The sequence below is a fragment of the Suncus etruscus genome, chromosome 18 (genome assembly GCF_024139225.1).
Source record: "Suncus etruscus isolate mSunEtr1 chromosome 18, mSunEtr1.pri.cur, whole genome shotgun sequence".
Lineage (NCBI taxonomy): Eukaryota > Metazoa > Chordata > Mammalia > Eulipotyphla > Soricidae > Suncus > Suncus etruscus.
The window spans coordinates 17,760,345-17,776,798 of NC_064865.1; the positions used below are offsets into that span (position 1 = coordinate 17,760,345).

At 42.2% G+C, this 16,454-nt stretch overlaps 1 protein-coding gene across 1 annotated transcript; it reads left to right on the forward strand.

Annotated features, from left to right (window-relative positions):
- The first annotated feature begins 2,982 nt into the window (after positions 1–2,982).
- Positions 2,983–11,219, forward strand: TAGAP (T cell activation RhoGTPase activating protein). The gene is made up of 9 exons (XM_049765339.1): positions 2,983–3,009; positions 3,099–3,152; positions 3,626–3,692; positions 5,000–5,166; positions 6,175–6,336; positions 6,917–7,026; positions 7,842–8,037; positions 8,900–9,014; positions 9,964–11,219. Exons 1-9 carry the CDS (start codon positions 2,983–2,985, stop codon positions 11,217–11,219), a joined length of 2,154 nt encoding a protein of 717 aa, XP_049621296.1.
- The last annotated feature ends 5,235 nt before the right edge of the window (positions 11,220–16,454 follow it).

Below are 16,454 nucleotides of genomic sequence, written 5' to 3' on the forward strand. Positions count from 1 at the left end.
AAACAGCTCTACCTACTTCTAAAGAAAAGTGCCAGGATGTGATGTGTTGCATTAAATAATTAACGAAGGGGCTGGATGGTGGATGATGCCATCCAGCCCACATGGCTCTGCAACCTCCATGCAGCCGGCGAGTTCCAGGCCCAGGTGAAATCACTCACACGCAGGCTTCAGGAAGAATCATCTTTATTTATGCCCTAGCCACCACAGGTGTGTGGCCTATGTCAACCTTTTAAGCATTCAGCTATATTTTGCTAGCCCTGCATCTTATCTCCTGTTAGCCATCTTCCCTTTGGGCTCCATGCGGCCCAAAGATCCAAAAGCCAGGAAGCCAAGCCGGGCCAAGAGAGAAATGGCAAAAAGGGCCAAAAGGCCCGAATCCCCTGGCTCAGAGGTTTATCTATCCTTTTCCAGACCCCTCCCAGAAATGGGAGGTCTTGCAGGTAGTTACACCTATTATCCGGTTCCCAAAACTCCTCCCAGATATGGGTGGGTCTTGGGGTACACCACATTTCCCCCTTTTTTAAATATTTTCATGCGCCAACGTAATAAAGTGAAAATTAATATACCAGCCCTTTTCAAAAACATATTATTTGCAAAATATACTTTACACCTGTAACCTAAAATTCTATTAATGCTTTTTTACCAAGCACTATTTCGGAACTTTCATGTTCCTATATTTTTAAACTATATTGGGGGAACTTTACTGTTTCTATATTTTTTCTATACACAAGTACTTCAGCATACATGCATAACATACGTTTTAAAAACAGGCTAAGTACATTAAAATACACAGTAAAACATTTTGCAATTGAAAATATTAACTTTGAAAGACAACAAAACACATTTAAATCATAAAGAAAATGACTAAGACAAAGATGCAGGTGGTTAGAAATAAGATGTTTTAGTTGGGCTAAGCTGTTTTACCTTTCTTTATTTTTATTTTTTAACCACTAACTAGCTAAAACTTATCCCATTACCAACTATGAGTGAAATATATGACTATTTGCTTAGTTTTTACACCTAAAATCACAGTTTAAATGATTAATTTGTCCCACGCTGATCTCACCATGTTGATTTTACCATGTGGCTTTTGTAAATTTTTAGATTTTAGATGCTGGTTTGTTCCACGCTGATCTCACCACGTGGCTTCTGTAAACTTTTAAAGTTCAGATGTTTTGTCCCACGCTGATTTTACCACGTGGCTTCCTTTTAGTTTTAGGCCCCGCTGCCGGTTTGTGATCTGGAGCGAGGATTCCAGGTTTTTCGCTTTTCCGGGCCAAACTGAGCCCAGCCAAGCCGATTCCAGCCGAGATTTCAGCCGAGCCGAGCCCAGCCGCTTGGAGCTTTTTGCCGCAGGGGCTTCACCGCTGCCTTTTTTCCCCTTTGGGAGCACTTTGGATGTTCAGAGTTCCAAGTGATTTAAACTAAAAGTTTAGTCCGAAATTTCCAAAGTTGAAATTCAAATTCAAGCCAAAGGTCATTCTCAGAAAATCAGTCCATTTTCAATACAGTCTTTTTTCTCCTCCGTTTCCAATTTAGACTTTTAATAAGTCTTTGAAGAGGCCCAGGTTTTTGTTTCTTGTAACAAAGTTTCAGTTTTGGGCCTGGGCCTGGGCTGGAGGTGATGCAAGCTTCCACCTCTTTGGTTTTAATTGCCCTTGTTTCCCTAGAAGGGGTCACGGCCATGTTTGAACATGGCTGCACGTGGCCCAGTGTTTTGGGCTCAGTGCACCCGACAAGAGCCTTGCAGGTAGTTACACCTATTATCCGGTTCCCAAAACTCCTCCCAGATATGGGTGGGTCTTGGGGTACACCACAGTGATGGAGAAAGTTCTGGGTGCCCTAGGAGAAAACCCAAAGAAGCATCCTTCATACTAGCCAATGTCTAATCAATGTCCAGGAGCTGGTGAGCAGAGCAGCAGTTGGGGTCAGCCCCCAAACAGAGCACCAAAAATAAACAGGCTCAGCTTTTGAAAAGCAAATGTTATTTCCGTGGGGAAGGTCAATACCCTTAGCTCTCTCTTGTTCACACATCCCACCCTTGACATTCATTAAATTTCACCTCTGGGTCTCGTGTCATCATTTCCACCTCTGGGAGTTTTCAGATTGTCCTACTTTGAAGTAAAGAAAAATAAGAGAAACGGAGCTGCACTATAAGGAATGAGGAAGTGAGAGACTCCCCAGCTGGGTTGGCTAGCTGAGCCCATGATGTGTATGTTTTCCGGTCTTGGTAATATTCTGAATTTCCATCTCCCCGCCCCCATGCTTATAATGCAGAGCACATGTGGGTGCAAGCAGTCTCCACTCTGCACCACAGTGATTTGGCTTCTTCACAGCTGGTAGGAGTTAAACTCACTCTGCTGGAGGCCCTAAGGGGTAAGTACTAGAAACTAGCACTGCCCGATCCCTGTCTCAGCTCAGAGCAGCACAGCCACTAGATCTTCCCAAAGATGCCAGACACCAAGAGCTTTGCTTCTGGGTCAAATCCAAGTGTGTAGGGCATAGAAATTCTGCCAACGTTAGTTTTGTGGTTTTGTCTGCTCTAAGTAGCAACCTCGGAATAAGTTTCCCTCTTTTTTTCCCTTTATTGGGTAAAATGATGGAAGCCGTGGCACTTAACACAGAGTCGAACAGGGTGAACATTCCAGAAGGATGTTTGTTGTGACTGATTATTCTTCCCTTCACCACTTGGGGGGCTTGGCCCACTGTAGCCATCAGGTCTAAATCATTTTGAAGATGGAAGGTTGGGGGTGCTGTGTTTTTAATAGCATAAACATTTGTTACCCTCTACTAGACTTTAAAGAAAATCTTTCTGCCTAATTAGTAGTTGCAAACTATGTTTGGGCTCAGCAGCCCTCAAGTTGGCCAACTTGATGCTCTGTGCCCCCAACTAACTCTCGCTCCTATGATTGTCTTGTCTTAAAGATAGAGTGAAGGTCTCACGGCAGTGGGGTTCAGCACTGTGTACTCGGCCCCCTTCTGATGAAATTAACAAGTAGCCACGATCCTGTAAGTTCCCTTCTTGCCATTATTAATTAATATTTTCCAGAGGCAAAGGTCCAAATATGTTTTTCTAATTTGATTCTTTTTTCTTTTAGTCAAAAACACTAAATGCCAAAAATATGGAGACATTAATTGAAGGTCCATCAGAGGTAAGGAAGAAATTCTTTTTCATCAAAAGCACTTTTTAATCTGCTCTCTGAGAAGAAACTCTTCATGTTTTCATTGTCGTTTCAATGGCTTTGTTTATCAGAGTAGAAAAGCTTTGTCATGGAAGCAGCAATTCAATACATTAACAGATTTTATGTGATGATAATGAAGACTTAAATCATGATTCTAAAAGCTACACCCCAAAAGAGAGTGTATTCTTTTTTTTTTTTTTTTTTTGGTTTTTGGACCACACACCTGGCAATAGGGGTTCCTCTTGGCTCTGTATTCAGAAATCATTCTTGGATGGGCTTGGGGGAACCACATAAAATACTTAGGATCAAAGCAGGTTGTGTGAGACAAATGCCCTCCTCATTCTGGCCCCTGTGAATTCATGTTTAATAGGAATAAAATGTTTTGTGTGCATTTTAAAAGAAAAGGGAGAAAAGCACTAAAATTCGAATCAATATATTTTTAGGGTGACCTTAAGGAAGCCCATGGGTTGGCATCATGTGATGGCGAAGATAGCATCTGCCAGCTAATTGGTGAGTTTGAAAATGGGCATCATATATAAGGCTAACAAGGAGGGTTCTTGGTTTGCAAAACCACAGGAGTTTACTAGGAAATTTTTAAAAATAAATGTTCTCTTAAAGACCACAGGCATGTTCTGGTTCGCTGGAGCAGCTACAGGTTCAGACAAAGAAAGGCCTCTCTTAGGGTCAAGCAGCTGCCCAACTCTGCAAAGGACTTTTAGTGGGATTGTGGATCTGGTGGTCACTTCATTTGGACAATAAAAAGCAACATGCGCATATGAAAACTGCTCAGTGTTTTCCCCACATTCTTCTTTCTTTTGTGATCATTGAATCTAAGAGTTCAGATGCAGCTGATACTGATCTCAAATCCCCCCCAATCCACCACAATTTTATTATTACTTTTCATTTCATAATGCATTTCAAGGTAATGTAACCTTGACCCCACTCCACCCCCTTCTCCTGGACCATAAAAACAAACCACCTTGCTAGCTTCTACTGGTAGTATCAAAGTACAGACTGGTATGACAAAAAAATCTAGAAAAAATTGCTTTTCAAATTAGACTTGAAAAAAAGAAGAGAAGGAAAATTGTAAGACACAATACCCATGGCGCACATCTATTATATTCAGCAATAACAGACTATTCCCAGCTATCAGGTCTAGGTCAAGCCTTTCTACAGCAATTTGTGTCTGACTGGTCTCCAAGCAATTTGGGGATGGGAGCTGGGGTCGAAAGGATTGGGATGTAGGTTGTGTAGCCTTTCATCTGATGGAATGCAAGCTGACTATGTGATGTATCTCCCTCTAGAGGTTGGTGGGTATTATTAGTGGCTGCAGAGGTTATTGGCCCTGCTAAGCGTCTTCCTGGGTTTCTTGAGTAAATCCCCTGCCTTCCTTCCTTCTTTCCTTCCAAGTTTCATTCTCTTCGCTGATTAGAGGCAATTAAATAAGAAACTTTATACCAGCATTTTCCACCATATGCATTAATACCAATATGGGTAGATTATTATTTCTTGCCTGCACAGTTCAAACTTTGCTGGTAATTGGTAACTAACAGCTGGTGAGCTGTGAAAACAGGAAAGGCGGAGCCTTGAGTTGTGGTGTTACTGTTTGAGGCCTTGGTTGCTCTGGTAACAACACAGTTGTTCTGGCAGGCAGATTTTTCTAGAAGATTCCTGCCCTTTCTTTTTACCATGTTCTAAGTCATTTCCTCAGATGGCATTTTATAAATGACACTATGTGGTGATATTTTCTTAAATAGATCTCTATTTGTTAATATTTTTATATAAATTTTTCCTTTGCCTTGTTTTCTTGGTTGTAGAAGTTAAGAAGAGAAAGAAACGGCTATCCTGGCCTTCTCTCATGAGAAGACTTTCCCATTTATCAGATTTTTCTGAAGTTTCAACCCCAGAACTGAAAACATCTCTCTTTAATCAGCCCTTATCAGTTATCTGCGGTGATAATGACTCCTTGCCTAGACCCATTCAGGTAAGAAAGCATTTACTGTAGACAACCTTCTTCTATTCTCTGTTCAATGTGGCATTCTTGGAAAAATTGATGTTTGTTTGTTTGTTTGTTTGTTTTGAACTATGCCCAGCAGTGCTTACTCTTAATGCTTACTCTTGACTCTACATTTAGGGGTCACTGCTAGTGGGACTTGGGTGGTCTGGTGATGAGGATAGAACCTGGGTCAGCTACATTCAGTGCAAGTGTCTTACTCTCTCTAGCCCTAGAAAATTAGAATGAGATTTGTTGGGACTGACCTCTAGATTTTCTGCCTAAAAGAGCAGGTAAAAGAACACCTGGCTTTTTACAATCTAGGAATTACTCATATCTGCCAATGAGCTCAGACAGATGGTCCCCTGCCATGTGCCCCCATTCTTTAGACTTCCTGGTGTTAAGAATACTAAAACAAAAGGCAGGGAGTGGATGGAAAGAAAATTATGAGAAACCCAGTATTTGTATGTGATGACTTGATTTCAGGAAGAACTAGAGTCATTTTACAACATGTAAAATTAGAGCTTTCATGACTTACCTCTCTTGGAAAAAATGTAAGGATTGAGGAAAACAGTTTATAGTTCTAAACTGAGTGAGGCCTGGATTTCAGAGTCTCTTGTTAAGACTATTTCCATACAATACAAAACTAACTTTTGCGGAGAGGACATTTTAGGAAAGCAAAGTTAGCTAAGCAAACTAGTACATAATTTTTCTTCTGTTTCTCCTATCTAAACATTAACTTTTTGGATCCAGAGTGATAGCAAAGCAGAGTAGGGTGTCCGCCTTGCATGCAGTCAACTCAGGTTCAATCTCCAACACTCCATATGGTCTCCTGAGCCTGGCCAGGAGTAATTCTTGACCAGGTGATTTGTAAATCACCATATCTCAATTTAAAAAAATTAAAAATAAAATAAACATCAACTTTTCATTCATTGTTAGCAACTAAGTGTGTATCTTCATACCAGAGATAACCTGTCATACCTGTTTTGTTTTTTATAGGATATTCTCACTGTTCTGTGCCTGAAAGGACCTTCAACTGAAGGGATATTCAGGAAGGCAGCCAATGAGAAAGCCAGGAAAGAACTTAAAGAGGAGTTTAACTCGGGAGGGGCAGTGGAGCTACAAAGCCAGCCAGTTCACCTCCTGGCAGTGGTCTTCAAGGTGAGTTCTCATTTAAAACATTTTAACTACAGAAAGAATAACTGCTGGTCCAGGAATAGAGCTAGTGATAAATTACATACATCAAATGTGTAAGCTGCTGGGTTCCATCTCAGGCACCACAAAAAATAACCCTACCCCCCCAAAAAAAAAGATTAGTTCTTGGCACCAGCTTCCCAATGGGCTCTTAACACATTAGCTCCAGAAATGGGCAAACTATGCTCTTCTCCCTACAAATCAAGATAAGCTCAACCTGGGGTTTATTTCTTTGTAAGTCTTTATTTCTTTGTTGATGTCAACATCTGTTTGCAGAATCCCAGATTCCAACAAAAAGTGATGCCTAAACTACCCACACCCACACACATATACACAACATTTTGAGAAGAAAAGATAATAATATTGTCCTGTGACCAAGCCCAGGTCCATCTGGTAGCTTAATGTGTATAGTGTTAAAAGATGGCTGAGAGATTTTCCTCAGACATTGTATCAGAGAGTTTCTGAGAAGGATCAGCCTAGCATAGATGGGGTTACCTGCACATCAGTCAATATATACAGATTAACCCACCCTTTTCTCATCCTCTAGGACTTCCTCAGAAGTATCCCTCAGAAGCTGCTCTCATGCAACCTGTTCAAAGAATGGATGGGGGCCCTGGAGAAGCAGAATGAGGAGGACAAGATTGAAGCCCTGAAACAGTAAGTAGGCACCAGTGAGAAGGCCACAATCATTGGAAAGACATAAAAGCTTTTTAATAACAATAACTATGAGAAGTTTATAAATGATCCAGAGTCATCATTTTCTTTTTTTTATTTTTTATTTTGGTTTTTGGGCCACATCCGGTGATGCTCAGGGGTTACTCCTGGCTATGTGTTCAGAAATCGCTCCTGGCTTGGGGGACTATATGGGAAACGGGAGAATCGAACTGCGGTCCGTCCTAGGCTAGTGTGGGCAAGGCAGATGCCTTACAGCTTGCGCCACCACTCTGGCCCCAGAACCATCATTTTCTTAATCTGATCATGTTCATAAATATACCATATAAATATTCTCCATAAAGATAGCTCCCCATAGCATGAAGATGCTTTATCTTTCTTTGGTAATCAATTCAAAATAAAGGCTAATGGTTATATTCCAAAACATAGTTCCTCTGATGGTGTTTGAAATATAAAAACATTCTCCACAGCTCAAAGAGATTTTCCAAAAGTATGAACTCTAGAATTGAATCCAGCTGTTAATCCTTCATAATTTGAGAAACTATGCAAAGAAAAAATGGCTCACTATTGGTATCCTGGCTATAGGAACTGGTTTTCTAAGTCTTCAATACCTCATGGTTAACCAGTTTCATTCTAGGTCAGGTGCCACTGAGTATCTGAATGAGCATTGCCCAATGTGACTTGCAAAAACCCACCTTCCTCATTTTAAAGGAAGTCTGGGTTAGGTTGAAGCTTTCAATTTGCTACGTGAAAGCTCAACAGAATGGGAGCAAAGCTAACTTCCCTGAACTTGGCTGCAGGGTTGCAGAAAAGCTTCCCAGACCCAATCTCCTCCTGCTCAAGCACCTGGTCTATGTGCTCTACTTGATCAGCAAGAATTCGGAGACCAATAAGATGGATGCCAGCAACCTGGCCATCTGCATCGGCCCCAACATCCTGGCCCCAGAGAATGACCAAAACCTGTCCTTCGAAGCCCAGAAAGACCTGAACAATAAGGTTTGTCTACCCTCTTGCTCAGCAACTCCTGATTTATGGTTTTACATTTTCTTTGCAGAACTATACCTGGGATGCTTCTGAATTTCTGTTCTGAATTTCAATATTACAGTGATTAGTTGACATTCTTTTGCCTGAATTGTACTCATAAACCACATGCAATTGGCTTAACTGAATTCATCTGAGCTTCAGTGTTCTGTAATCTTTGAAACACTGTCTCCCCTGCCCTAATACAAAGGCTCTTTAGATTTTTCTATCCCCCATTTTGTGCACTGAATTCTGTTCACCCAACTAGCAAATCTGGAAAACTTACAAATAAAAACTTTATAGATATTTTTTATTTTAATTATGGTGTGTAATGGAAGCCTCATTCCCCCTAGACTAGAACATTGGAGAGAAGTGGGTCTGGAAGCAAATGCCACTGCAGGAAATAATCATACACAGTGAAGGAAGTAAAACAGATTCAGGAATTCAAACATGCAAGCCTTCCACTCCTAAGAAGCAGATAGTTCAGTGGAGAAAAACTGGAAATGCAAGAGACGTTTTCCTGAGACCCTGAATTTGTATTAACAAGAACTAGACCACGCCCTGTGTGGAATAATAGGGAGGGACCTGTGTCTTTGTTAGAAAACACCAGACCACCCTGGGGTGGAGAACTGGGAGGGATCTGGTTAATTCAACAACGGTGCATGCCTAAAAAAATAACTTGAATATATAGATGATTCTTCCAATTTCCCATCTATTCCTGTGGCACAGAGATGTCTTGTGTTTATTTGGACACATCCCTAACAGATGTCCCCACCCTCAGTCCATTAAAAAAAAAAAGATACCTTCAAGCTGACAGCCTGTTCATTCTTCCTCAAAGGTGAAGTCATTGTTGGAATTCCTCATTGATAACTGCATTGAAATATTTGGGGAGAACATTCCAGCACATTCCAGCATCACTTCTGATGATTTCCTGGAACACACCGACAGTTCAGGTACTGAATATGCACTTGATTTGTGATTTGGGAAAACCTTGTGTCAATCCACCAGCCCATATCAGCAATGTGAAGTACCACTGGCACTAGAAATAAGTTACCTTCTTAAATCACCCAATCAGAGTAGACTCCAGTCTGCTGAGAAGTGGGCAAACAGCAAAAACCTTGTTCTTAAATACCCCTGACCCTTCTTGGCCTACAGATTCAGCCTGCAACCCTTTTTTATGTTTCTGATTAATACATTGTTAGTGAATATTTTGCTTTTCTTTTCTCTCTTCCCTTTCTCTCTTCTCCCCTCCTTCTTTTTTCTCCTCTCTATCCTCTCCCCTTTTGCCTACCACATCTATTAAAAATGTAGAAAGAAACAAAATATTATCAGGCAGATTACTTTCCTGTCAAGTCCCAACACAGCATCACAAATGGTCTACACAGAAGCAATAGAAATGAAGGAAATGAGAACTAGTCTTTAGTGGGAAACTTGGTTGAGGGACGTGATCAACGGAAGGAGGAGGGAGTGCTGAAAAGTGATAAATTATTATACATAAGACCCTACCAGTATAGTAATATGAACCACGGTGCCAATAATTCATTTTTTAAGTGGGCCTACTCTTCAAGCATATGTTCTCCCTTGAACAAGTATCTCACTTGCTTGTGTTTCTTTGCTTATTCCTACTCTAGAGAAGTCTGAGTTCTCTCTAGAACTATTTCCTATTTCCTCTTTCTCTCTCACAATCTTCCCCAGCAAGTTTCAATCAATTAAAAACTATCTTGCTTCACACACACACACACACAGAGTTTCGGTCATAGAGGCAGGATGGTGGATAGGACAGAAACTGGAGACTTTGGTGGGGGGAAGTTAAGGGATTAACTGGTGAAGGGCTTGACATTGGAACACTGTATGCTTGAAACCATGAGTTTCTAAACCCTTTGTACCTTCCCTTTCTGGCAGACACTTCCACTCAGCACAATGACTCGGCCTATGACAGCAATGACCCAGATGTGGACGTGGGCAGCACTTTGGACTTCCCCAGCAAACAGCACCAACCACCCGCAGATGAAGCCTCCAGTTGGGAAGCACAAAGCACAGAGCAGCAGGCTTGTGCGCCAGGCTGGGAGCCCCTGGTTAGCTCCGTGTCCAGGCTGAGGGACAGTCTCGGGCTGCCCAAAAGGAGCTACTCAGATCCCAGCATATCATGTTGTCCGAGGGACCCTGAGGGCAGGAGGCCAAGCCCCCAGCTATCTAAGTTGGCACAGGACCTCCCTGGGACTCGGGCAAGCTCACACTCATACAATGTATACCATGAAGATCCCTTCATAGAGGAAGAAGAGGAGGAGGTGTTTCCTGGGCCAGAGGGCAAAGCTCAGCTCCTGCAGGACCCCAGCATGATGCAGCCGGCCAGACTACAGGCCTCAGCCTGCAGACTAGGACCCCAGGCTACCTCCCGGGGCTCTCTGGATGCGTCTTCTGAAGGCTCGCCTGAAGCTTCCCCTTCCAGTCCCAAAAGAAACTTCTTCACCAGACACCAGTCATTCACCAAGTGGGAGAAGAGGAAGCCTCACAGAGAACTGAAAAAGCACTCCCTGTCCTTCTCCTTCCCCTCGCCACCCAGACCTCAAGCCCTGGGCTCTAGCTCCTTGAGGTACAAAGGCTTCCCCAGAGAACAAGTTCAGAAGGGCGCCAAGAAGGAAGCTAGGCTGGCTGGCCGCCTTGTGCAGGAAAACTTATGGGACATGCCAGGCCACATGGCCCCAGATGCAAGCTGGCAACATGGCGGTACTCTGGAGACTGACGCTGTGTTCCAACTGGTGGACCAGCGGCGTGCTGGAAGACCACCATCTTACCAGGAAGCCATCCATTGCCAGACTTCCACCCTAACAGCCTGTGGGAACAAAACCGTGGGCAGCATGAGAGCCCAGATGCACAGACAGGATGCTGGGTGCCTCACCTCTCTCCCTGTACACCATGGAGGGAAGGCCCTGGAAGAACACCTGGATTGCCCCAAGACGGGAAGTTGGAAATTAAATGGGACTATGTGTGTTTCTGCGGACACTACAGAGCCAGGCACTGTTTCCTGGAGGCCGGAGCTGCACATCCTCAAAACCATTTCCAACCCCAAGAAACAAAGGGACCCTCTCATGTGGAGGTCTAGTCAGCCGGTGTTTGAGGCCGAGCAATTGGAGAATGCTAAAGAATCCTACATTTAGGCCCAAGCACTGCACACAGTCTCACTGGCTTCTCTAAATGTAGGAATGTCTCTCAAGAACTTCTGCTTTCCTGGGGCCGGGCGGTGGCGCTAAAGGTAAGGTGCCTGCCTTGCCTGCGCTAGCCTTGGACGGACCGCGGTTCGATCCCCCGGTGTCCCATATGGTCCCCCAAGCCAGGACCAACTTCTGAGCGCATAGCCAGGAGTAACCCCTGAGCATTACCGGGTGTGACCCAAAAACCAAAAAAAAAAAAAAAAAAAAAAAAAAAAAAAAAAGAACTTCTGCTTTCCAAGTCAGGAATAAGTGAACAAAACATGTATATATGTGTATTATACACATTTACATGTGTATAAATTTTCATTTTTTTCTTGAGCACTTTTCTGTTGGTTCATGTTTACAAATATGTATTTTATAAACATATGTTTACAATGTATATATATTTTGTAAATATTGTTTACTATATACTTTGTAAATATGTACATTTGCAAAATGTTTATATATTTTGTAAGTATAAGTATAAAATATGTACATACTTTGCAAATATATGCTTACTATATGTATTTTGTAAGTATATATGCTTGCTATAAATATTTTATGAATGTTTATGAATATGTTTACAATATATATTTTCTTCTAATAAGGAAGAAGATCTCGTTTTTTTTATTCAGGACAGGATAATTCAGGCACAAAAAATTAGTTGTACACACAATGGCTGTCAGGAGCCAGAGCAGTGGCACTAGCTGTAAGGCTACATTGCATGCCCTAGCCTAGGATGAACTGTGGTTCAATCCCCCTGTGTCCCATATGGTCCCCCAAGCCAGGAGCAATTTCTGAGCACATAGCCAGGAGTAACCCCTGAGCGTCACCAGGTGTGGCCTAAAAACCAAAAAAAAAAAAACTACAACAACAAAAAACCAAAAACAGGAGAGAGAGAAAGAGAAATTTATCAAATATCTTTGACATACTACTATTTACCAACTTTTTTTATAAAGAATTGTTTTTTATATATATTTTATTTTTATATTTGTGTGTTGGCTAACTATCATAATGTGAAGGCATAACCTTTTAAGGTACCATATACTAATAATAAAAACATTTTAAATGTTGGAATCTAGATGGCTGGAGGCATCATGTTCAGAATCAATTATACCACTAGAATTACATTTATCAGCACTGCTAATAATGCATTAATTCCAAGGGTCAGACTCTTCCCTTTTTACCCTGAATTTGAAATGTGATATTTTTCCAGAGTTGAACATTAAGAGTTAAAAATTACCATCTTAAGCATCTGCCATGTGTCCAAAACTGTTCTAAGTATTTCACGGTTGAAAAAACTATTCAAATGTTTACAGTAGTTCTTATTAAGAATCAGCAACTTTTCATCAATAGAATAAGACAATATACTGGGCCGGAGAGATAATACAGAGGTCATGCCTGGCACACAGCCAATTTACGATGAATGGTGGTTCTATTCCCGCCATCCCATATGGTTCCCGTACCTGCCAGAAGTGATTTCTGAGCACAGAGCCAGGAGTAAACCCCTGAGCATCACCAGGTGTGACCCCAAAACAAAACAAAACCAAAACCAAAGACAATATGCTAAGAAGACTCCAACCTGGGCCCAGAAAGATAGCACAGCAGTGTTTGCCTTGCAAGCAGCCGATCCAGGACCTAAGGTGGTTGGTTCGAATCCGGTGTCCCATATGGTCCCCTGTGCCTGCCAGGAGCTATTTCTGAGCAGACAGCCAGGAGTAACCCCTGAGCACCGCCAGGTGTGGCCCAAAACCAAAAAAAAAGAAGAAGAAGAAGAAGAAGAAGAAGTAGTCTCCAACCTTTTCCCCTTGCCTGACTTCCATTAAACACTTCTCATATTATGAAAACCATACCCCAGCATTACCTTATTTAATAAAGAAATGTAGAAGTGGGGGGCCAGAGCAATAAACACCAGACAGAGCACTATTTATGTCCCCATATTTCCCTTTCTTATAGGACTTAGACTATTCCTTACTAATTACTTAATTTTTCTTCTTTAAAGTCACTTTCTGAGAAGTTAAAGCTTCAGTATATGAATTTGCATGGAGGGGAGGTGGAGGCACTATTCAACTCAAACACCCAAGTCTCACAGAATAACATGTAATAGCTTGGACTTCCCAACCATTTTTAACATTTTCCCATAAGTAGGAGCCCATGATTATAGCTTGGATGTTATTCATACCATAAAAGACCCAAAAACATCTATTCTTCCAGGGGCCACCTAGGAGTCACACAGCCACAAATGGGTCCACATACCAATGCAAGGTGTCTGAAAAACAAGGTGTCTTAAGAACACAAGACTTAAAATGGAACTTGAAGCATAGCCTACCCAGAGTCTGGTCTCTGCCCTCAATACCTGGGCCTCCCTAGTTCCCTGTATTCTAGATGGCCTGCCCTTGCCCAACTTAGAAGTGACCCTAGCTGCCTCACTACCAAAGCAGGTAAACTAATGTGCCCTGACCAATACCCAGCATCACTGCCCTGGAGTCTGACTAGAGGGACTACACTCCTTTCCTCTTTGAAGAATTTCAACATTTTCCCTCCTCCAAGAGACATATGGGGTGCCCCTGCTGTTGCCAGCTTTCCCCAGGATACCTGTGATGACCTGGCATGTGCTCAACCCAAGACTTAGTCCAGAAATTTGGACCTGTGGAAGTTAACTCAGGTTATGGATTTGGACCAGAACTGAAGTAAAGAGCACACACCTCAGAGCTCACTCCTGCCCAGTACACCCCTCTTATTCGGGGTCTCTTACATGGGGTGGAATGGTAATGGTGTGGAGAATTGATGAAATAAAAGTGAGTTCAGAGTCATTAGTGCTGCCCATGGCCAGAACTGAGAGCATTCAGCAGGCCATAAACAGTTTTTTTCTGACCCACTCTAAAAGGCTGCATTCTTGATAAATGTTTATGATGGTGATCTCCTGGGAAGGCCTGCAAATGCTTGTCTTCTTCCTGAAAGGACAAGTCAACAACAATCCACATTAATGAGGTCATATATACTTTGAGTTTTCTTTTGTAATTGAAATATGTAAGATCTTGATCTGCAAAGGGAGAGTTACAAGGTTATTAGAGCCCAAGTATTTCCAAGAGGTGGAAGCAAATCTATTTGGGACAAATTTTTCATATGTACACAAAGTCCCTGTGCCTTGTTCACTGAAGAGCATAAATCACATATAAAAAAGGAAACTAGGAGTGAGATGGAAAGTCATCCTCCTCCTGTGTGAGTCTGTACAGATACAGAGTCCTGCAGAATCCAGGAGAAAATGCAGGAGCAAATCTCTGTAGAAAAAGTATGACAATATATGGGAACCATAAAGAATATGTGGCCAGCGAGGTGGCACTAGAGGTAAGGTGTCTGCCTTGCAAGTGCTAGCCAAGGAAGGACCACGGTTCGATCCCCCGGCGCCCCTTATGGTCCCCCCAAGCCAGGGGCGATTTCTGATCGCTTATCCAGGAATAACCCCTGAGCATCAAACGGGTGTGCCCCCCCCCCAAAAAAAGAATATGTGAACACATTTTTGTTTATTTTGGGCCATACCTGAAGGTACTCAGGACTTGCTCCTGACTCTGTACTCAGGAATTACTCCTGGCGGTGCTCAGGGAACCATATGGGATGCTGGAAATCTAACACTAGTTGGCCATGTGCAAGGCAGCTGTATTATCACTCCCTCCTCAAAGTGAGCATGTTTGCACAGGTGCCAGGATGAGTAAGTACCATGACCTTTAAACTGGATATGGGCCCATGGTCACCCACAAGGCCAATGTGGCATTGATGGGAGCAGAAGTGAAAGTAAAGTGGGGGCCGGAGAGATAGCACAGCGGTATTTGCTTTGCAAACAGCCGATCCAGGACCTAAGGCGGTTGGTTCGAATCCCAGCGTCCCATATGGTCCCCCATGCCTGCTAAGAGCTATTTCTGAGCAGATAGCCAGGAGTAACCCCTGAGCACCACCACGGGGTGGCCCAAAAAACAAACAAACAAACAAAAGTAAAGTAGGTAGAGCTCTTGCCTTGCATAAAGCCAGCCCCTAGTTTGCTCCCTGGCATCCACGTAGTCCCCTGAGCACCATCAGGAGTAATTTTTGAGAAAAGAGCCATGAGCATTGTCAGGTATAACCAAATAAAATAATAAATAATAAATAAATAAATAAATAAAATAATAATAACAATAATGGCAGTGATCTTGAAGGGTAGTGCCTTCAAGTATCACAACTAATATGACACAATCCCAAAATAAACAAGAAGTGGCAAGACAGACAATATAAGAAAGTGTATGTGGTCACAGTCTTAACGGTCAACTTATTTGGAGTGTCCATGCAAAAAGATTTGCACAAGAAAGAGGTTGGGGGGCCAGAGAGATACACAGCAGTAGGGCATTTGTCTTGCAAGTGGCCGACCCAGGACAGACCTGGGTTCGATTCCTAGCATCCCAAATGGTCCCCAGCCTGCCAGGGGCGATTTCTGAGTGCAGAGCCAGGAGTAACCCCTGAGTACCACTGGGTGTGACCCCCCAAAAAAAATCAATCAATTAATCAATCAATAAATAAAGTTTTAAAAAAAGAGAAAAAGTAGAGGTTGAAGCTCAATGACCAACACTGGATTTAATTCAGATTTGGTGTTTCCTATATGAAATCTCCAAATCAGAAACAAAAGCTTTCACTGAACATAAGACATACAAATGATGACAAAAGATTCCCACTAGATTTGATCCTATGAATAGATCAAATCACCTTTTGAAAAAGAAAATAGTTTCTTTTTCTCATTTTTGAGAAGAATAAAAAAGCATTTCCTATTCTCAAGTTGCTTTTAGAAAGTCAAAGTAGGGGGCAGAAAGATATCTCAATGGACTGAGCAAATGGTTTGCTTGCAGAAGGTCTACATTCAATCTGGGTGCCATTTGGTTGCTCAGGTATTACAGGGTGCTCAGCTATTCCTGAGCACAGATTCAAGCACCACTGAGTGTGAAAATGAAAACTGGCTTTGTGAAATAACACTGTGAATTACCATTGAAGACAAGAGAATCCAGTTGGCACTGTTTCCATTTTTTCTCTAACACTGTACTAGAAGTAGCACCTAATGTAGCTAGACAAGAGAAAGAAATCAGAAGAATAAGTTGTAAAGAGCAGGTAATGTCTTACTATGAAACATTTAAGAGAACCAACAGAAACAATTACTAGAACTAAAAAGAAAATCCATTCAGC

Coding starts and splice junctions, on each gene's coding strand:
- TAGAP (XM_049765339.1), top strand. CDS start 2,983: ATGAAATTAACAAGTAGCCACGATCCT. Junction 3,153..3,625: donor TAATTGAAGGTCCATCAGAG/GTAAGGAAGAAA, acceptor ATATATTTTTAG/GGTGACCTTAAGGAAGCCCA. Junction 3,693..4,999: donor TAGCATCTGCCAGCTAATTG/GTGAGTTTGAAA, acceptor TCTTGGTTGTAG/AAGTTAAGAAGAGAAAGAAA.